At 48.8% G+C, this 22,792-nt stretch overlaps 2 protein-coding genes across 2 annotated transcripts in view; one reads left to right on the forward strand and one right to left on the reverse strand.

Moving 5' to 3' along the window:
- Nucleotides 1-11,066, forward strand: part of ANKRD33B (ankyrin repeat domain 33B) — a 94,019-nt gene extending 82,953 nt beyond the window's left edge. The window contains exons 4-5 of the mRNA XM_008581217.1: nt 1,936-2,076; nt 10,216-11,066. Coding sequence (XP_008579439.1) covers nt 1,936-2,076; nt 10,216-11,066 — 992 coding nt within the window. The remainder of the gene's footprint in view (nt 1-1,935; nt 2,077-10,215) is intronic.
- Nucleotides 11,067-14,464: 3,398 nt separating this feature from the next.
- The window catches only part of LOC103597390, a 30,620-nt gene continuing 22,292 nt past the window's right edge, over nt 14,465-22,792 (reverse strand). The window contains exons 2-6 of the mRNA XM_008581218.1: nt 15,950-16,058; nt 15,759-15,861; nt 15,554-15,648; nt 14,916-14,923; nt 14,465-14,570 (exon numbers count right to left, since the gene is read on the reverse strand). Coding sequence (XP_008579440.1) covers nt 14,465-14,570; nt 14,916-14,923; nt 15,554-15,648; nt 15,759-15,861; nt 15,950-16,058 — 421 coding nt within the window. The remainder of the gene's footprint in view (nt 14,571-14,915; nt 14,924-15,553; nt 15,649-15,758; nt 15,862-15,949; nt 16,059-22,792) is intronic.

Here is a 22,792-nt window from a genome sequence, read left to right on the forward strand (position 1 = left end):
AGGAGCGCTGCTGCGCTTCCCAAGCGGCGCACTGTAGCAGTGCGCCACCGGGCCGGCCCAGCCACTCTCTTACTTTTGTTGTTTATTTTCGCGTTGAAAGTTGGTGAGAAGCTAATCCACAGGATTTAATAGCGGTAGCAGCAGCTGGAGTGTCCGCGTGTCCCTCAGAGGAGGAAGCTGGGTCTGCGCAGGGACAGCGTATCATCGGGGTGTGGCTGGGAAGACAGAAGCCGCTCAGCATGCTGGGAGGATTAGCGCTGGGTTTGTAGGACTGGTGGGGCTGGGGGAGCCCAGGCCAAGGGCACCCACGCAGCCTGGAGCCGCCCCACCTCCCCAGGCTGCGGGCAAGGTGGTGAGTCTGCCTCACCTCCTCTCTGAGGCCAGAGCACACGCAGCGCCAACCACTGGGAGCCTCTGCCCTCAAGACGGATGGGGAGAGGATTCTGGGCCACGGGGGTCCTGGCTTTTCCACTGGTGTAGACGCTTCCCTGCAGGGAGGGAGGGCTGCTAAGCTAATGACAGCGGGTGCATCGAAATGGCCCTAAGGCCCGCTACCTGCAGCCCTGGCGTGGGGAGTGCCAAAGAACATGCAGGGGGTGGAGATTTACAGGAGCCAGGTCATCATCCGTGTCTAAGGGTGGGGACTGGCACCCAGCCCCCCACTGGGGCTCAGAAAGGGGGACTTTGCAGGCCGCCCACATTCCTGAGGCTGGCAGCTGAGGGGAGGGGTCTGGCCGGTGCTAGGGGATGAAGGGCAGGAGAGGAATCTGTTTTCCACCTGCTGTGGTTGGTCACGAAACAGTGAAGCCTGATCCTCCGGGATGATACTTCCGAACCAGGGTGATTTTGCCCTCCATGGGTGACTTGGCAATGTTTGGACACGTTTTTTGGTTTTGTTACAACCCGGGTGGGAGTGGAGGGTGGTTGCTACTGGCATCTAGTGAGTGGACACCAGGAATGCAGCCAACCATCCTGCAGTGTGCAGAAAGCCCCACAATGGCTGTCCGGCCGCAAGTGCCATGAGTGCCTAGGCTGGGACCCTGCTCCAGTGGACGGGGCATGGCGGGAGGGTATTCACACAAGGACTTAAGGAGTGTGGGCTAGTCGGCATCAGGTGGCATGGACAGCTGACCCAAGATAGTTCTGTTTGAGGACAGTCTCCCGCTCCGTTTGGGTGCTCCGTGGGTGAATCCTGGAGATAGTGCTTTTTACATGATGTTTTCCTTATTCATCCCCAACTGAGAGCACCACGGGCTTTTTGAGAATCCCTCTGGGAAGGAGCAGAAATTCAGATCCTTTTGGGAGGTGCAAGGCGAGAAAGGGGAGAAATCTATATTCTCAAATGAATATTCTTCCCTGCTTAGATTTATGGGGGCTTGGTCACAACACTCCGTGTCTGTGTGTGTGTGTGTGTGTGTGTGTGTGTGTGTGTGTGTGTGTGAGAGAGAGAGAGAGAGAGAGAGAGTGTGCTACGCTTCTGAGTGGTAACAGCGGGTGTCAGTGTGAATTAGCAACACCCTATTGCTATGACGATGACTTTTTCCTCCCTGGAGCTCTGGAGCACTTGGAAATGGTTCTGAAGCTCATTTGCTTCTCCGCATGTTTGCACTGGAGGCTCCTGTGGGAGCTGAGGGCTCCTGCCTGGCAGGGTCAGCTCTCCACGTACTGCCCCTGTGTCCTCGCTCCTCTCCAGTGTGTCAGGACAGCCCAGCTCCCGAGTGGCCTGCTGAAGGGGACACAGCAACGCCGTGGCCAGGGCCTCCCCAGTTTCCTGGGCTGCGGGAGGATGCTACCTTGGTGCTGGAGAGGAAAACACACCCTCAGCAGATGGGCCCAGGGATGACTCGGCGTTTCTCTCTGTCTAGGAAGGCCTTGCTGGAATGAGCGCTGTCCGTGGGAGCGTGAACCTACACACGTGTGTGCTTCTCTTTTCAGGGCACGCCACCATCACCAACTACTTGCTGAACTATTTCCCTGGTCTTGACCTTGAAAGGAGGAATGCGTTCGGGTTCACGGCCCTGATGAAAGCTGCCATGCAGGGACGAACAGAGTGCATCCGAGCCCTGATGCTAGCAGGTACGTCCCACCTGTCCTGTGCACTGTGCAGGGGTCCCGGGAACACTGGAGCTGCGCCTTTAAAGAATAGAATCACTCCCATAGATACAGAGCCTAGCAACTGCAGCAACAATAGTTTCTTTGTTCAGGTTATCATTCATTATCTGACTTTAAAAAAACAAACAAAAGCCCAAAGCAAAGGCCTTCAGGGTCACGGAGGGAGGTCACAGCACTGGTTACCTTGCAGGACCCCCCCCCTTCTTGCTCCCTGCTGAGCTCTGGGAGGGGTGACATCTTCCCTCACCCCCTGGCCTCCTCCTGTCCACTCGGCCTGCTTGCAAGCCCTCCCCATATTTGTTATTCTTCAGAAAGGTGTGTTCTCGTCTTGGCTCTCAACAGCAAGACTGTCCTACTGAAGGTGGTCACGGGGGTGGGGGGGACGGCCCGGCCATCCTAGCCCCCTGCGTGCTGGTGGCTGGAGCTGGGTGGTGATGTGTCGTGCGGCACTTTCCTTTTTCGATGGTGCACTGTAGCATGGAAAGTTCTCAGGCTACAGCTTTGCAGCAGCAAGAGCAACAACCCTGTTTGCCTCTTACAACCTCGTCGTCTTGGAGAAAGCACTTCTCTGTCCCCATCTGTGAAATGGGAGTAATGACCCCTCTCTCTCCCACCTCCCTGAGGCTGGAATGTGACCATACTCATACTTTATAAACTCTTGAGGGCTCTACAGATGTAATGAACTATCGAGCTAAATTCCCCATGATTAATCTTTCCTAATTCTTTTCTTCACTCTAAAATGCGACGTGATCATCTTTCCCACAACTTCATCGCGTTATTTGGAGAATTAAATGAGAAAATGTGTGTGAAGCGCATGTGGTGTCAGATGCAAGTCAGCAGCTAACATCTCAGGCAATGTTCAGTGCTGCCATCACCATTATTCAATGTCATTATTTTAATTTGTCTTTATTTTTGCTCTTGGCACTGGGTTCAGCCAGTCCCGCTTGCTGCCAGGAGTTCCTGAAGAGTGACACTTCCCCTCTGTCTTTTCCTGCTGCTATAACCAGGTACCTCAGCCTGGACAATTTATAAACTATAGAAATCTATTGCTCACAGTTCTCGAGATGGGGAAGTCCAAGATCAAGGCGCCAGCAGATTCAATGTCTGGTGAGGGCCCTTTCCTTCTCGCTGTGTCCTCACATGATGGAAAGGTTAAGGAGGCTCCCTCAGGCCTCTTTTATAAGGGCACAGATCCCATTCATGAAGGCAGAGATCTCATAGCCTAATCACCTCCAAAAGTCCCCACCTCTTAATACTGTCAGTGTATGAAGTTCCAATGTATGAATTCGGAAGACACAACATTCAAACCATAGCACCCTCTTATTCCCAAGATGGCATCAGAGTTCTTCCAGGCCTCAGTTCTGTTAATGTCCCTTTCTGTCCCAGGACCCCAGCCAGGCTCCCACATTTACGCATCGTGTATCCCCAGTCTCCTCCACTCTGTGACAGTTTCTCAGTCTTAACCTGTTCGTGATTTGACCATCTTGATACCTGCCGGTGTACACTGTACCCAGCCTGAGCCCATCTGCTATTTTTCTTGTGATTAATCTGGAGTTATAGGATTCACAACTTGCTTTGGATTTTATTTTTTCTCCTGCTTTAACCTGAGTGTCTTAGGGGATGCTATAAGAAAAATAAATTCAGTGAAGGAAGATAGAGGCTTCAAAGATGGAAATCTTCTTGGAAATAAAAAGAGATCATCATTAAAATGAATTCCATTGATTGTACTTTTGATTCAGTGACAGTTTCATTTTTAAAAAATGAGATATCAGTTTCAACAGCGTTTGGACCCTGCCTGTCCTATATCAATGAGAGATGCTTCCCCTTAATTAAATGGTGATAATGTGATGCTTTTGTGTTTGGTGGAAGCTTTATCCGCTTTTACTGCTTCTGGATCTAGTTATAATTGAGTGTAGATCTTTAGTAATTTACTTTTTCAGCTGAAAATGTATGGTGTCGATCACATCAGTGCATTTTTCCTGAAGAATTAATTTGAATTACAAACTTCTTTAAAAGTTTTTTTTTTAAGGTCGATTGCCTTCTAATCCCTCTGGGAAATGCGGGGGTCTCTGTTTCCTTGGTGCTTTCATCCCCGGGTCTCTTAGAGGTTTCAGGCATTTGCCAGTAACATTTACAGGATTGCTGAATCACCTGTCTCATCTCCTGGAATAAGAGTCTGCTCGAGGGCAGTGGGCGTGTTATTTGGATACAAATTTGACATTAGGTTTCATATACTCTCCCTTCCCCCTTCTTTCTTTTCAGCCCCTCCCCCATCATAGTCTAGAATAATCTGCATGGGCACAGGATGGTCTGTTGCAGCCTCTGGTGTGTCCCTCCCTGAACTCTGACTCCTGCAGAGCACAGAGGTCAACAGAAATGACCCAGAAATCAGGATTCTGATTTCAAATCCAGCTCCTGCACTGACCATCTCTGTCCTTGGGGCCAGTAACTTATCTCTCTGGACCTCAGTTTCCTCTTATAAAAAGAGGCATTGGCAGCACCTACCGCAGGCTGGCATGGTGGCGTTTGGGTGAGCTCCTGTAGGGACAGCCTGTGGACACATGCCCGGCGTGGAGGAAGCCTTCAGTAAATGTTGATTATGATCATTGCCTTTGCTACCATTATTGGTAGATTTATGTGCAGTAGTTATTTGTTAAATGAATGAAAAAATATGGTATATTTTTCCCTTTGGAAAATAGCCTTGTGATGAGATACTTAAACTTTCTTATTGAGGGTAATAAACACGTATCTCAGGGAAATCTTAATCTCGGCACTATTGACATCTGGGGCCAGGTAACTGTTGTGGGGGGCTGTCCTGCGAACTGTAGGATTTTTAGCAGCATCCCAGGGCTCCGCTGTAGATGACTTAAACATCCCCCAATTGTGACAACCGAAAATGTCTCCAGCCACATGTCCCCCTGGGGGGAAAATTGCCTCCTCTTGAGAACCACCGATATAACTAGTTTAAATGGGAAAGGACAGAAAAAGTGAGAAGAGAATCTTTCCTCTCTTCTGTTCCTCCTTTCCAGCTTATTCTGTGTTCCTTCCTAAAATGAAAACATGACACATACACAGAGAGCTTTTGATCTGCCCTTTTAGGCTTTGGTTGTAGTGTTTAACTTCTAGAATATTTTCATTTTTTACTATTACTACTAAGTAAGTTTACAGTTTTTCTTCCCAGAAAAGTGGGTTTTATTCTGCTTTTACTGTTGATGTGTGGATATATTTTAAAAGAAACAATATGTGATTGAATGGTCTTTCTGGGTTTGGTGAACAGCAATCAAGATGTTTGTTGAGATATTTAAAAAATTTGCATAGCTATTTTTAAATAGCTTCTGACTTCCACTTAAATATATCAATATTAAGAAAAATTAAAAGATTTAAAGATACTAATAGCCTGAACATTTCTTTTAGATTGACACTTCAACATAGAATGCTTTTATATACAGCTGATAAGGTAACTTGATAGCTAATTGCAGAATGGTCATCCTGTGATAATTTTAAAATCAGAAGGCACCAGCATTACATATTAATGGTAAAAAATGTGTTTCTCGTACTAATTTTTCCAGGTGTAATATTCTTCTGTACCTGAGTGTTTTTCTGCACCTGAATCGTAACCCTCAGCACGGTGTGGTCCACACCACGCTCAGCCAGTGAGCACACTGGCCATCCCTATATAGGATCCGAACCTGTGGCCTCGGCGCTACCAGCACCACACTCTCCCGAGTGAGCCATGGGCCGGCCTGAATTGAATTTCTGAGTTGCAATTTCATTGTATTCAAAAGGAATCACTTCCTTTTAGAAATGATGAATCATTGAATTGGGTGCCCCCCTAAATGGTTTGGATTTTCCTAGAGTTCCTAACATATAAGCACCTATCAGCTCTTATCTACCTTGTCAGGTGGAACAAAATAATGTTAGAATTGTCAGAACTTTGGATTTTAATAAAAAAATATAATCAGGTTCTGAAAGGCTGATTTATTGGATCTTTGGTTTTTTGCTTCCTAAGGAATAATATCAGCTCTGCTGATGAGAGTCATGGGGGAGATGGCTGCAGAACCTTGTTAGTTCAATGGAATATTATGCCCCAAAGTGACAGGTCTGTTTAAATAAGTGGCTCAGAGAAGCCATACCAAGGACATGATTTTTTTCTGAATAGAGGCAGAACTTGTGGAGGTTGGCAGGTTCCATACCTGCTTAAGAGAGCTCGGTTTTACACCTGAAGTGTGGTGTAATTGCTGCAGCCTTGGGGAAGTAAAAGCAAGCAAAGGAAAACCTTGAACCTTCTTGCAATTCCAGGGAACAAGGCAGACGTGAAGGCAGGAGAGGAACAGAGGGCAGAGACACTCCCGTTGTTGATAGGATGGTTATTCTCGTCTTAGGCGAGCCCTGATGATGTAATTCTGGAAAGCCAGATGATTTGTATCCATAGAGATTTCTTCTGTTTGTAAGGAAAGCATGAATTTCTGATAAACGGAGAATTTGCCACATTGGAATTGTTTCAAGTTTTTAGCCAGAGAAAGGACTAAAAGTCTAGTGTTCCATATCATCCCCAAAAGCAGATCCCGAAGCAAGGACTTGGGGGCATGAGGGTGAGGGAAGTGAGATTGGGAATGGCTGGAAGCTGATAAGTGCATGCTAATGAACCAGTTACCCTTGGGGACAGCTGGGTGGGACTCAGTCCTGCTGGACCCTCTGAGAGACAAACAAAAGACATCTCAGAAATGCCCCACCAAGGGGCAGGGAACTAGAGAATTTATCCTCCAACTTGGGTCCCTCGTTGGGGCAGGGGTGCATGGTGTCCACCTGCCATACTGCAGAGGTGGCTCGTCATCACTGCAGGGCTGGAGCACAGGCTCCTGCACGTGGTTCTATCCCAGTGCCCAAGAAACAGGCCAGAGGTGGCACAAGGCCACCAAGGCTGGTGCACAGTGGTCCCTGTGACCAGTGACCAGGAAAGGCCTCTTGGCAGGAGGGAGACATGAACCGGGCTTTGTAGGGTGGATAACATGGGGATGGGGGTGGAGGAATGGAAAGGAAGTAACACATTTGGGGCTTCTTGCTCTGTCACCTCCTGCTGGGCCTGGCTGTGACTCCCAGGGGAAAGGGCTTGTGAAATTGAGTGATAGAAAGTAGATCTTTTCCCTTTATCACCTGTTTGGAATGCTTTCTGCAGCAAGTGACAGAAATCCTGACTTGACCATGGCTCAGAGAAAACAGGCATCTATTTTCTCACCTTACTAGAAGTCTTGAGGTTGGCTGTCACCATCTAGAGCTGGCCTGGGACTCTATGAAGACATCACAGACCCCAGTTCTTGTCTTCTGTCCACTCAGCAACCCTTAGCTTGTTGACTTGTCACCTCTTGATTCCACATAAGTCACGAGACCTCCAGTCCCCAGACCCCTGTTTCAGACAAAGCAGCAGCAGCACCAACCCACATTGGTTCCTTTTATCAGGAGGCAAACTCCTCTTTAGGGCTTGTGGACCCGCACTAGGTGACTTGGCCACCCTGAGCTGTGAGGGAGGCTTAAAAATGGGGAATAGGATTGCAGTCATTAGATTAGACTAGTGATTCTCAACGGGGGATGACGTTGCCCCCTAGGGGACATTTGGCTGGAGACATTTGTGGTTGTCATAACTGGTGAAGTGCTACTGGCATGTGGAGGGTAGAGGCCAGGGATGCTGTTAAAAGTCCCGCAATGCACAGGCTAGCCCCCACGGCAAATAATTTTCTGGCCCAAAATGTCAGTAGTGCCAAGGATGAGAAACCCTGGGTCACACCAATCGTGGTGCATTTCCTAGGAGTGAGTGTGTTGCTGCCTTGAATAAAATAGGGTTTTGCATAGACAACTCACAGCACTCAAGGTGGCAGCACGTGGGCCCACTGGCAAGAGCCCGACTCTTGTCTACATGTTTGAGCACAGGGTGAAGCAAGGTTGGGTGGGAGGCGAGGTTGCCAGGGGTCTCCTGGGGCATTTTGGAAGGTCTCTGTATTCTCCGAAAGGTATTTTATATGAATAAAATGTTAATCATCAGTACTTGTCTTCATAATTTAATTGCTATGCTCAGGCCATTAATATTGCCCATAAAGTTAGTTTCTTAGGAGGTGGCCCCCAATTTATGCCATGATTCTGATTCTAGGGCTGAACAGCCTTTGTGTTTTAGAGAGTTTCTATTTTCCGAGATCATTTCAGAAAGGTGGAAAAACAACAGAAGAAGAGGCAAAACTTTGGACAGCTGTGCCTTTAGTTTCCATCAGCATTTGAAAAATATCTCTTTCAAGCAGCATTCATTAAGATTTTAATCTTGCAGTTTGTTCCTTTTTTAAATGACGCGCAATTAATTAAGGTTTAATGTGTCATCTGTTTTTCACAATGACAGTTTTACTGCCCCCTTTTCATTTTAGTCAGTTTATAAATTGTACTCTAGCTAATGAGTTCCATCCTGATTTCCAGTTCCAAATTATTACCACTCTTCTAATATGGCTATTCTTTAATGTGTCACAGACTTAAGGCCATCATCAGGCGAGCTCAGGTGAGCCGGGTCTGCCTGGGCCACAGGCCGCTGTGCGCTGGCGGGGCAGGGAAGTGTCTGCACCCCCGCCCCTCCCAGTTCCGCACACGCAGAGCAGCCCCCACGCGTCAGACACCTGGGTCTGTGTGGGATGTAAATGAAGAAGCTTCTGCGGGGCTCAGTCCCCAGGGAGCTGGCAGACTAGATAATTGCCCCAGTTTTCTACATTGCTTTGCCAGTGGCGACATGACTGATGGGACTTGAAATCCGGAATGATTTTTAACTATATGTGGGGCTGCAACTGGACTAAGATTAATTGAACAACAATTCCATATTAATTTCAATACTACCACGTTGAAACATATGCAGATTTCACCACGTTGAGTTGAAGTTTAACTTTACAATAATTGGGGGGCATTGGGTGATATGGGGAGATTTATTAAGGAAGTGACTAGTGTAAGGGATGTATCAGTCAAGGTTCTCCAGAGAAACAGAACCAATGGAATGTTTATATTAAGAGATTTATTGTAAGGAATTAGCTCACACGATTGTGGGGGTTGGTGAGACTAAAATTGGTAGCGGGGGCCTGCAGGTGAAACGCAGGCAGGAGTCGATACAGCAGTCTTGAAGCAGGATTTCTTCATCTCCAGAAAAGCTGAGTATTTGCTCTTACGGCCTTCTGCTGATTGGACGAGGCCCACCCACATTATGGAGGGTCACGTCCTTGACTTAGAGTCAACTGAGGGTAGATGTGAACCACAGTTACAAAACACCTTCAGGGCAACACCTCGATTAGTGTTTGATTATATCACTGGGCACTCCAGCCTAGCCTAGTTGACACAGAAGAACTAGGCGTCACACCTGCCTGACATGCAGCAGGTAGGAAGTGCGCTGGGCCGAGGTCCGGAGAGCCAAGTCTGAGACCCTCACTCTGCATCACTAGCTTTGCAGCCGCAGGCAGGTTCCTCAGCCACTGTGACTGCCAATCGTTTTGTAACGAACCTTTGTGAAAAGCAAGCCTGCTGCCCGCCAGGACTAGATGCATTGAAGCAAAAGTAAATAGGATGTGGCCTCTGTCTTGGAGAAGCCCGCTGTCTGGTGAAGGTGACAGACCCGTGGCCAGCTAACCACCCAGCGTGCGAAGGGAAGGGCCACCACCTCTCACAAAATAGACCCCACAGCCGTCCTCCAAGTGAGATGGCACCAAGTGCTTTGCAAATGACTGTTGGTATTTCTAGAACATTCTAGGCACATCATCCAAGCATTTGCAAAGCGCCTTTGTTGCCATCTCTCCATTGCTGGAAAGCCATGGAATCTTATTTCTTTAAAAAAATCCCGTGATTTAGGCGCTGAATTCAGGCTGGTTCTTATTTCGGGAACCATCAGATGGAGGCGTAAACGGGGCGTTCTGTTCCATCAGGAAACGCAGTAGGTGGGGTCAGAGGCGGCGCGTTCGTCCCAGTGTGGAAGGTCTAGGGTGGAGCCTGTTCTCAGGTTTGGAAGTTTTGCTTTTGCTCCCTTTTCGGCCTGTGGGAGGGAAGAGCTCCTGTCGCGACCACCCACTCTTGTTTATGCTTTCCGTTTTCCAGGGGCAGATATGCAGGCGAGGGACCCGCGCCGCGGGATGTCGCCCCCGGAGTGGGCCGCGTACACGGGCCGCGGGGAGGCCGTGCGGCTCATGCAGAGGCTGCTCGAGCGCCCCTGCCCGGAGCAGTTCGGCGAGAAGTACAAGCCGGAGCTGCCGCTGGAGCCCGAGACTGCTCTGAAGCCCCCGGGCTCCAAAAGCTGCTTGCAGAGGCTCGCCGAGTGTGTGCGGTCCCTGCTGCCCTCCCGCCCGGGCCGGGGCCTGGAGGACGGGGGCGTCCTCGACCACATGGTCAGGATGACCACGAGCCTCTACAGCCCCGCCGTGGCCATCGGCTGCCAGACCGTGTGCCCCGAGAACCCCCCGTGCGTGGGGAAAAGGCGCCTGGCGGTGCAGGAGATCCTGGCGGCGCGGGGGAGCCAGGACCCCCGTGCCCGGGAGGGGGACAAGGCGGAGGACACGGAGCAGGACGTCCGGACCTCCCAGGCCTCGGGGGCCTCCGGGGAGGGGACCCCGAGAGCCAGCCTCCCGCCTGCCCCCCCGCTGGGGGCCCGGCGACCCTCGCCCTCGTCGCGGAAGGCCAGCCTCCTGCCCCTGCAGCTGCTGAGGCGCAGCAGCGTGCGCCCGGGCGTCGTCGTCCCCAAGGTGCGCATCAGCAAGGCGCCCGCGCCCACCTTCCAGCCCGAGCGCGCGTCCCGGAAGGGCAGCACCAAGGACAGCGGCCACCTGCAGATCCCCAAGTGGCGGTACAAGGAGGTCAAGGAGGAAAAGAGGCGGGCGGAGGAGGCGGAGAGGAAGCGCCTGGAAGAGGCGCACAAGGCCAGGCGGGCGTCGCCCTGGCGGAAAAGGACGTGAAGGGGCCCCGCGCGCACACGGCGTGTCCCCGCGTGGGGACGCGGGCGCGGGGAGGGCCCGGCGCGTCTGTCCTGCGCTTCCCGCCCGCGGCCCACGAGGCGTCCACGTCTCCACGCTGTCTGTCCACGCTGCTCCTAAGGCAGAGCTGGGGACAGCACAGATGGATTGGCCTAAAACCAGTCCCCCAGCAACCGTCACCCAGTGGGCCTAAACGTCTCCCTTCACAGAACCTCAACTGAGAGTTTTTTAGACCAATTTATCCAGGGGCGTTTCTTGCATCATTTTGAATCTTTAGTCATTATTTATCAAACGTGCAGCATTTGAGGAGGGATGGAGCTCTTATTGCATTTATCTGAGGACCCTTTGTTTAAAATACTATTTCTAGCAATAAATATTCGTGATACGTGTAAGAGTTTATGCAGAATTCGTGGGATTCTTCCCATTTTTGCTGTTTGTTTCGGTCTCTGCCTTCCCTCCTCATGGCGGTGCCCGTGTGCACTGGATGTTGTCACGGATTCGGTTACGTGATGCCAAACATCTGTTTCTTTTTGACGGAGGCATTGACTTTACAGCAAAATGATCATGTGAGACAGAGGCGTTGGATTTCATTGTATCTTATGTTTTAAATTCTCTTGTCCATACACTAATAATAATGAAAACATATGCTGTCAAATTATGAAACAATACATAGGTAAACATGTATTTATTGCTAGAACTAAACTTATTTTTTAAGCAAGGGACTTTAGATAAATTGGATACAAAATCTTTAGCAGATTAAAAAATAGAAATGAGATGAAATTATCGTTTAATAAAATGGGTGCAAATTTAATAAACATACCAGAAATAGAAAAATAAGTCATATGTGCTCTTAGATGAATTGAATCCAGATATCCTTAAATGTAAAACAGTTGCAAAAAGACTAAGGAATCCAGAGTGCAGACGACTGGAATGGGGGGACGGGAGCGATTTTTAGAACCATTGATTAGAATTGAACGTTAAGCAAACTTGTTTTAGGCAAATTGTCCTGAAGTAGACTGGGCAGCCCCCGCCTGCAGACTCAATTCCAAAGATTCCCTTGTGTGGGTGTTGCTTTTATTTTCCCTTTGATGACTGTCCCTGATGTCGTAGTTCATCCTCATGCCAACTGTATAGGATTTCCAAGAGGTGGGGCCTTTGGCAGGGCACAGATGTGATTTGTCCTGGGTCCCCAGCTCTCAGTGGGAGTTTTCTGTCCACACTTTTATCTCCCAAGCACTGAGAAATTCTAATGAATCTCTAGCCATCTGGGTTGTAGAGTATCTGTCACATATGCACTTTATTTAAATATTTAATTTAAACACTTGGAAGCCATAGATTTCAAATATGACAGACTGATTTGGAAGCTCTTTATTGTAAGCTTGGCTACATGCCTGTCTCATGCTGTGGGCAGCGGTGGCGCTGGCTTCTCCTTATTCCTTCCCACTCGACGCCATCGGGCATTGAGCCTTCAGGGATCTCACACTTGCCTCTCCAAAAATCCCATTGAACAGGACACCAGGCTGCACCCAGGCTGTTGGGAGATTGTGTGATGATGATAGTGTTTGAAATCAGATTTTAGTGAGTTCCTCCTTCATCCCAAAAAGGCATCAAGATGAACATCACAGAGCTCTGGACCCACTTTGACAACTACTGATATTGGTGGCTGTGGGTCACCTAGTAGCCTAGGAGTTGGGTTTGGCCACATCCCCTTGGAGGAGGTGAGGGCTGTGACTGACCTCCGTTATTTTTGGAGGTTGTCTCTTCCATGTCCCCCAGCATTGTGGCATCTTCCAGCCACATGTACATAATCCATGCATCACCAAGCTTGCCGCTGGTCCCAGCCTCATCTGCCAGCCATGGACCCAGCCAGGCAGTGCCAAACGGTCTCTAGTTCATGCGTCTCAATGCTGGCTGCACTGAGAACTGCCTGGCAGCTTGTCAGCAACTCCAGCCCCTGTCTCTATTGTGGAGGTTCTCACCACACTGGTCTGGGGGAGCTGCACCCCAGTTGGCTACACTGCAGCCCTCACTGAGAAGAGCAGCTTTAACGCATGGGCATTGTGAGAGGTCCCTGTTGCCCTTTTGGTGGTGTCCCAGGATGCCCATCCTGAGTGCCCACAATAGGTTTCACCTTCGTAAGAACATCTCATTGTCGTTGGAGCAGCCAGTGTTAGGCAGCTTCTGCTTGGGCTCACTCAGTGTCCGGCCCTCAGTCAGTTGCCAAATATTCCTGCCTTTTACCACCATGGGAAGCTTGCATCGGGAATGGTATGGCGCCCCCCACTCTTACCCCGAGCCTTGGGTCTTTGCTGCCTACTGGTCAGAAATGTACATTTCTTGTCCCGCTCAGCCCTCTACCTCACCACAACCTATTTTCAGTCACCATTTATGCATGGGATGTCAATGGTGCGACAGCACAAGACTGGCTATTTCTTCTGATCCCAAGCAGTTCTGAAGTGGACAAGTTGGGGCCTTTCCCTAGCATGTTACAGCCTTGTCCAGGTGCACAGGACACACGGGAACCAGCATGGGGCTTGTCCAGTGATGCCTGGTATCAGCAACACAGCTCTAGAGACGCGTGCAGTTAGCAAAGCCTGCGAAGCCAGCAAGTGAGGGTCAGGCTAGCAATTTCTTTGGCAGCCCTGAGGGAGAGCTTGCCACTTGCCCGGGTAGGTGGAAGTGGCCATTCGCTGGCTGCGTGGGCAACGTGGAGAACTGCAGATGTGCAGGAGAGCTCTGGCAGGCGGATGAGAAGCCTCTCTTCCTGGGGGCTTTGGTGTGGTCCCTGGTGAGACCCATGCAAAGGAAGGGCTGTTCCAGGTTGGGGTGCAGACTTTCCCCAGTCCCTCTCTCCAGAACTGCATCCGGGGCCCCCTGCAGGAAACCCTTCTCTGTGGTCTCCTGAGGTGGTCTGGGCAGCCCCAGTGCTCTGCTCACCATCAGCTTGCCTGGCACTTCGCCTTTTTGCCACGTGGAAGCAGATTCACTGGTAGAGGAATTTTCCAAGTCCGGGAGAGTGTTGCCAAGCCTCATTCCTTACCCTGCAGGGAGGCTTTTGCTCTTGTTTTCTTCTCCTTGCAGTGGGCAGGAGGAGGGGCAAGCAGGCCCCCTGCCCAGACTTGATAAGTGCAGGAGGCCAGGGAGAGAAGTCTGGATGCTTCTCCACAGGGTGGTCTGTAGAGTTATTCTTGCCTCCAATTGGGGGGCTCTGCAGGAGCGTGTGGATAGACAGACATCTGTGCCAGGTGCACCCTCCCACCCCTGCTAGACTGAACTGTCAGTGGCATTCGGGAGTGAGGGAAAGGGAAGGGGACAAGAGGCAAAGGTGGGCTTGTTTGCCCCCCACTGAGAGAGAATGAGCTGAGCTGCCTGGAGGGGGTTCATGGGGCTGGCGTCAGGTTGGTGACGAGTCCATTCTTAAGCAACATTGTCATGTCTACCTCTTTAGGCAAGGGATGCATCAGAGAAGATGTGGTGGCCTGGTCCCTGAGGTGGACAGAAACATGCACCTCCCTGACGGTCCAATCCACCATCCTTTGAGATAATTTTTCATTTTTGTGTATTTTTGTTGCTTTAAACAGCTGCATTTACTCACTGAGGGGTCCCCCCCCATACTCCTCAGTGTTCTTTGTGGAGGGGGACTGATGGGCAGTGACCCCCCTTTTCCTCTTGTGTCAGTGGCCACCACAGTGTCCCCTCCAGCTTTGTCACCACATTCATTCCCTGCTGCCCTCTTCACCCCTCTCTCCATCCTCGTTTGTCTTTTCTTCCTTTGCCGGCTTTCTTCCCAAGGTTTGGTTAAATTCCTTGATCATCCCTGGTGCCACCCACGCTAAGGTCTAAAAAGGGCAGAAAAGCAAGTGGCTCATAAGAAGAGATAAGGTGTCCCTGCTGAGGCCTCATCTCGTGACCTCCAAATCCTCAGGAGTGAACGAATGGCAGATCATGCCGGGTTCCGTGCTGGGGGTTCCGAATTTTGGCACAGGTGCTCTGTCCCCCCTCACTTTCTTTTTAGGAAAGGAGACCAGGTCTGCTGTCCTTGCATGTGACAGCACAGTCCCTGCTGTGCAGAGGGAGGGGCTCAGGTCTGTGCTTGCACTCCTGATGTTAACTGTAAATAGTGAATTTCAAGTTGACAGGTACCTTCTCAGGGATTTATATATAAACATAGTTAGGGGGAAAGTTGAAGTATATTTTAATACTTTTTAGTGTTTGAGTAAATTATGACTAAGCTGGACAGAAGAAATATTTCTAAGGCAATGTTGACGCTGCTGATCACAGGTGAGAGGCGCCCCTCCGTTTAGATTTCCTTGGTTACGGGAGATCAGGGACTCTGGCAGCTGAAACAGTTTTGGAGTAGATGTGAAGTCACTTTCGTGGTTTGAGTGGATGCGAAGTCAATTCCGTGCCTCTCAGTTGCCTCTTGCCGATGTGAACCCTTGTATTAAAAGCAACAACAAACAACCCACCTCTGTGCGCACAGCGTGGCTGCTGGAGAGCGGTGGCAGGCTGGCCGTCAATGTCACCTCCAGAGCCGGTTGCTCATGGTCTGTGACAGGAGTACCTGGATGGAGAACGGCTCAGTGTTTTCACAGCTTAGCAAATAAAGTGCTCCACGTCAGCCCTGTGCTAGACTCACCAGGGAGGAGGAGGACAGAGCAGTTCTGGAATTGCCTGGGTGCACAGAGGCCGCGCTCTGGGGAAACGCAGCAGTGGCCGCCAGGATGGCCTGTGCTGCGCCAGGCTCCTCCCAGCAGGCTCGGGCAGCACTGGACACCTCGGGGAGGTGAAGAACAGAATCACAGGACCTTTGTCCTCTCAGCTGGGACCCTCCCAAGGAGTGGGATAGAGGGAGTTCTTGATACCGCTGGAAAGTGGGACTTGTGGACACAGAAGGGCCGTGCCAGGCTGCCTCCGCCTGCGTCCCTCCCCGCTGTCAGTGGGGACCGGCTCCCTGGAGCAGAGAGGAGGTGGCTGTGGGTGAAACAGAAGCCCATGAGGAGGGCCAGACCCTGGCCTAAAACATATGCAAAGCCTGCTGTCCCCAAGCTGTCAGAAGAGTCATGGGTACCAAGTTATTATGAAGAAATGCATCCCGGAGAGTAAATAAAAGAGCCCAAACAAAGAAGTGGGTACACGTGCGCCTGGTGCCTGCTGGCAAGAGCACTGTGCCCTCCCGCCCACCCCCCTTGTCTGCATACAGAAGACGGATCTTCATAATTTGCCCTGGTACCTAAGTTTGCTCTGTGGGGTGAGTTGCAGGCCTGACATGAGCTCGCTCATTTTTTTCTTTCTTTTTTTTATTATTATTATTATTTTTTTGGCAGCTGACTGGTATGGAAATCCGAACCCTTGACCTTGGTGTTACAAAGCTATGTTCTAACTGAGCTAACCGGCCAGTCCACATGGTTCATTTTCTATTCTAACGCAATAAAGTTATTCTCCCAGTGGTCAGTTAGCACATGTGGTTGTAAACGCCTGGTTGGTCACAATTAGTCTTGAACATGATTAAGTGTGAGCGTTTTCTCTTTTACAGTATTTGGGAAATTTTACCACACGCCCTGAGCGTTCGCTCAGGCCCCTTGTCCTCTCATTGTGGACGACTGCTTGGATTCCGTACGTGGTGGTGGGTGCTGTCTTCCAGAGCCTTGGGGGTCCTGTCCTGCAGGCCAGGTCCATGGATCCCACCCCAGCAGGCTTGCGTTAGCCCCTCGCAGCCTGGCACCTGCCTGGAGAGCCATGGCCTTCCCAGGGAAGGAAAGGCAGAACCTTGAACCCGACAGACACTTACAAAGCAACAAAGTCACATTTGTGACAGCAACCAGATCTGGTGAATAACCATCTCAGTGGGGGTGCCATTAGCTCCAGAGAACTTACAACAGGAGCAGTTCTTCCCCAAATGATTTCTGTCTTCACAATTTCACACCTCTTGATGCATTTAGAGCTTGTTTTGTGCATCTGTATAACTCTTGAGTCAGCTCCTCAAGTCTGTGCCCTTGAATTCACGTTTCTTCATTAACATTTGAAGTAAGTTGCTAAAAAATGCCTCTGGAAGTTATTTTTTGAAAGGAACGGGAAAAAACAAAACACTACCTGGATTGCTTTGACAAATTTTCTGGTGACTCGGCTAAATGCCAGTGCTGCATACACAATTTTCTTACAGTGACCCAGCCTGAAATAAGACTTTGATAAGAGGCACAGCCCCCGCCGTGCTCCGACAGCCTCCAGCAGCAGGCTGTAACAGCGTGGACAGTGTAGAAGGTGCGACAGTGGACAGTGTAGAAGGCGTGCACACGCACACAAATGAACTGAAAGGAGACGGGGCTTTGTGCTCGCAAGGGCAACTGCTACTGTGGCTTCAGTGTGACCTCCAGGGAATGTCATATGTATTCAACAGGATTGCACAGCCTGGAGACCCACTGGGTGCACTCCATCCAGTGTGGCAGGTAACGAGGCTAGAGTTGTCTAACCCAGGTCTTTTTGCTGAAAAGTGGTGGGACCCAGGAGGCTCATCTAGGGCCTACACGTGGGTCTGGGTCACCTCTCAGCCTTTGTATTGGCTGCATGGAGTGGACCCGGAGAGGATTGTCCCTTTGGAGATTTCCACCAGCAGTTAGCCCTGGCCACAGGGTGGGAACTGAGTGAATCCTTTGACATTTGGCACCAGGTTATCATGTAATCAACATCTTACCCTGAGGAAGCGCTGGGATTTCCCCAAGTCTGCCTAAGTATTAGATACTACAGTTAATCACTACTAACACAATTTGGGTTTTCAGAGAAGTAGTTTTGTCATAATGAGACATCCTTCTATTGTTTTTAAAGGAAATGGTGGGGGCGGGGGCTGGGATGAAGCTGTCCATCTTCGGTAAGGCAGTGGCCTGTGTTGACCTGACACTTTATGAAATTTTGGGAGACAGTACTGTAGGCACTTTAATACCAGTTTTGGGGCAGAAGTTCTAGAAGCTGGTTTAGAACTGCACAGCTGCGGATACACTTGATAGAAACCAAAAAAGGATACTACAGCCCCAGAAATGGTGCCGGCAAACCCGCGAGCCTTTGGGGCATCTTAGGGAATTCAAATAATGTACCCCATTCAAATGAACTGTTAAAACTAATGTCACTTAAATTCTCTTTGTTCAAACAGTTGTTCTGCTTAGCACGTATTGGGTGCCCAAGGATCTGTGCTTTTAGCAATGGTGATTTTATAATGGTCCAGTAACTGAACAGACTTCTGCATAGGGCACGGGGCCTCAAGTTGGGTCATCTAAGTTATAAGCTCTGTTTTCTGAATGTGAAGCTATTTTTATTGTCATTTCTTAAGATCCAGTAGGTTTCTGGATATTGTAAAAATGTTGAATATGGATATAATGGTGTAAATTTCATAGTGTTTTATTTTGAGGTGAGAGTTTTGTTATGGTTTATAAAAGATATTTTCCTATTCAGACCTCAGGGCTATTTTGGAACCTATAAATAAATGTGACCTCCCGAGCAGCTTCAATTCTTGATATTCAAAAGGTTAATAATCTTTAAGTCAAATATGATGGGATATTATTTAGCAGAAAGAATGTATTTTTCCCTTTTAGCTTCTAACAAATTCTATGTCTATAGAAGACTATAGAAAGAAGATGTGGTAATGTCAAAATGTGGGGGGATTGTGGCTAAAGAATTAAAAATCACTTGCAAAATAAACATTCTTACGGTACAAAAGTGTTATATTTGGATAAACTTAAGTGTGCATAAGTTAGGAAATGATTCAATGAAATATACCAGTATTTTTTATGTCACATATTTTAATTGAATAGATTTGCACTTTCTTGTTTCGACACAATTTCATTTTATTTTTCAAAGGCAAGATTTTTAAATTTATGAGTTACCCATGAATAGTTTCTCATACCTGAGAGTGATCTCTTTACAATTTGCCTCTTCTCAAGTACCCATTGGCAGGAAGGCAGACTTCAGGGCTGTTGCCGTGTATTCATACACATGTACAGAAACAAAAAATATAGTTTTTTTTTTTTTACCTAAATGGTATGCAGTATGTGTTGTTCTTCAGTTTCTTTTCTTAAAATGTGTCCTTGGGGAACTTTTTAAAGAATTTAAAAATTAGTTTTATTTTCTTTTAACAGCTAAAAAAGTAGTATGAAAACATGGGAGAAAAAAACCAAACTCTGCAAGAGGGTCTCAGATGGAAAGTGACTTTACATTCCCCTGGGCCAGTTCCTCAGACCAGTTACTTACACATCCTTCTAGAAATAATTTTTTTTTTTGTCCTTTTTTTGAGACCGGCCGCACCGCGCTGAGCGCTGTGAGCGCACCGGTCATCCCTATATAGGATCCGAACCCGCGGCGGGAGTGCTGCTGCGCTCCCAGTGCCGCACTCTCCCGAGTGCGCCACAGGCTCGGCCCTAGAAATAAATTTTTAATGTGTTCTTCTATTTATGGGTGGTGCAAGCAGGATCCCATTGCATGTACAGTCTCTTTCACACACATGTTCTGGGGAGAGCATGTTCTGATTCTCTGTGTTCCTTTTGACTGCTGCGTAGTATTCCCCAGTGGAGGCGTGCGTGGTTCATTTATCTACTTCCTCATTGACGGGCTATTACAATGTTTTCAGTTTTTACCATTTACAAGTAATGATGATCCTTATACATACTTATTTGTATACACAAATGAGTGCTTTTAAAAGATATAAGTGTAGAAATGGGATTTGCCATGTTGAAGGGAGTGAACATTTCAATTTCAATAGTCAGTGCCATGTGTCCCTCTTCAAAGGCTTGGCAGTGTACCCAGCCACCAGCAGGGGGTGGGAGAAGCCACTTCCCACTGGCAGCACAACTTGTATTCAGCAGACTTACTAAAATTTTCAAACCTAGTGATTAAAACATTGTATATCATTATCTTAATTTCATTTCCCCAATTATTGATTAGGCTGAATATCTTTTCATGTTTTCTATAACATTCCTTATGTTTTTTTTTTTTTTTTTTTTTTTTTTTTTTTTTTTTTTTTTTTTTTGTGGCTGGCTGGTACTCGGATCTGAACCCTTGCCTTGATGTTACAAGGCTGTGCTCTAACCAAGTGAGCTAAACTGCCAGCCCCTGTTTAGGTTATTTTATTTTATTTTATTTTATTTTCCTTTTTGTCTTTTTCCATGTCCGGCAATGGATCGCAACCCTCAGTGTCGCCCCCGTACCGGACCGGGACCGGCAACGGGATCGCAACCCTTGGTGTCGCTCCTGCACCTCGCTCAGCCAGTGAGCGGGAACCGGTCTGTATGCGGGATCCTAACCCTCGGTGGGAGCGCCACCGCGCTTCCCAAGCGGCACACTATAGCAGTGCGCCACCGGGCCGGCCCCTGTTTAGGTTATTTTTGATGGGACTGAAAACAACTAGCTCCTGTTTATTTGGAAAGTTCTATTTTGAACTTAGAAAATTTGAAGTCTGGGCCGGCCCAGTGGCGCACTGCTACAGTGCGCCACTTGGGAGTGCGGCGGCGCTCCCGCCGAGGGTTCGGATCCCACGTACAGACCAGCTGCTCACTGGCTGAGCGAGGTGCGGGCACAACACCGAGGGTTGCGATCCCGTTGCCGGTCCCGGTCCGGTACGGACGTGACACTGAGGGTTGCGATCCGTTGCCGGTCATGAAAAAAGACAAAAAGGAAAAAAAAAAAAAAAAAGGAAAATTTGAAGTCTAACTCATTAAAAATCATAATTCTACATGTCTATTAAGGAAGGACCTAAATAGGGAATATGATTTTAAATAAAACATTGTTCTAGGGCAAGATCATTTTCAGATGTTATTTCTTCTTGCTGTTTGTGAAAGAGCAAATGATGTGTGTATGTGTTGGGTGGAAATGTTACTAGACAGGAAGTGAACACACAGGGATGGTCCCTATAAAACAGTCTGAGAACTGGACTTGGGGGAGAAATGTTGCTTTGCTTCTCATGGATTTATCACCTCTCTTCCCCTGGGTGACAGAGCTGCAAAAAGATTACTCAAAGCCCATCTCTTCCAAGCAGTGAGAGACCCCAAAGGGGTTAATCTTCTGGAACCCTCAAGAGTGAGGCATTCCTTCCTTTGGGAAATTAACCATGAATTGGGGCTCTCACCCTGCATTTATTCTCCAGACCAGGAAGTTACAGGAAAAGAACATAGGTGTGGTTATGGCTAATTATAGTTTAACAGTAGAGGCTGGTAATATTCAGTGAAACAAGCAAGGTGATGTTCCATAATGCAGTTTGCAAAAGGTTATGTTGATCCACCAACAAAAGCTTGATCTTAGCAAACACTGTCTTTCCCTACAGCAATTTCCCAGTATCTTTACATATCAATCAAGTAACTTGTCTGTCCTTGAGTCAGCAATCTTGCTGTGTTACAATTCTTTATCTTACAACAGAGACTATAGCCTGGGGAAAATTTCCTGTCTTTTGCAATGTCAACATTTCTATATGTACTTTTAAGAAGTTAGACTAAACCTAAGACTGCAAGAAACTAGGCCCTGTGAAATATATTTGCTTTACAGTGCATTCCACAGAGAAAGGTGGTCTAGTCTCCTTGATTTTCCTGACTGGCAATACTTGGAACGTGTTGAAGCACAGAGTTCCCTCCTGTAGAAGGCAGGAGTGTGCTGGGATCAGCAGGAGGCAGGGCATTCCCTGGGAGGCCATGTGGCCTTGAGCGCAGTGTCTGTGGGCACTGGGCAGAAGTGCAGTCAAGAACAAAGAGCATCCGCTGAGGATTCTGCATGCAGCTCCCACTGCCCCTCGTTCACCAAGGCCCTTCGCATGGTCATTGGCTCCCAGCAGGCCACACTTACTGTCTCCCTTGATGACGGTCAGGCTGGTTTCTATGAAAGGTGGCCTAGAAGCCCCCAGTCTGCTGACAACATTGATGTGTAGGTTGCCCAGGTAGATTGTCAGCTGACCAGCCAGCAGCTTTCCAATCCCTACGGGTCATTGTCCCTGCAGCAGGGGTGGCCAGATCAGTCCCCTGACAGGTGTGCAGAAGGGGCAGAGGGTCCCAGGCCAGGCAGACCACCACTGCCCACCCACTGAGTGTCACCTGATCTTCAGCCCAAGCTTTTTACTTCTGTCCCTTAAAAAACCAACACAAGGGCCGACCCGGTGGCGCACTGGAGAGTGCGCCGCTTGGGAGCGCGGTGGCGCTCCCGCCGAGGGTTCAGATCCCATGTGGTGACCGGTTCCCACTCACTGGCTGACTGTGGCGCGGGTGCAACACTGAGGGTTGCGATCCCGTTGCTGGTCCCCAGTGCGGGCGCGACACCGAGGCTTGCGATCCCGTTACCGGCCAGTAAAATAGAAAAAAAGGAAAACAAAAAACAAAAAACAAAAAACACAAACCTAATAAAAAGTTAATGTTCTCCTGGCTTGCTAAAAAAAAAATTAAAACGTATTAATCTAACTGAAATCCGCCTTGATATTTCAAAAGTGTTATTTAAAAAACAAAATCAAGACCGGTTAGCTGCCAGGAGATGACTTCACCTTCTCATTAGCTCTTATTTAAGAGAGCAGCCTTATGAGTGCCCAGAGCCTAGGTGAGAGGCTGGACCAAGGAGGCCCCTCACTGGGCTAGGGGACATAGGAGGGTTCAGGGACTTGGACTGTGGTCAGGAAGTCATTGTCCTGTGGTAAAAAAAAGTTGCACAATGTCCTCACTCCCTGGGCAAAGCAGTCCCTCAGGGAAGCCACC

This window comes from Galeopterus variegatus, unplaced genomic scaffold, assembly GCF_000696425.1.
Source record: "Galeopterus variegatus unplaced genomic scaffold, G_variegatus-3.0.2 Scaffold2300, whole genome shotgun sequence".
Taxonomy (NCBI): Eukaryota; Metazoa; Chordata; class Mammalia; order Dermoptera; family Cynocephalidae; genus Galeopterus; species Galeopterus variegatus.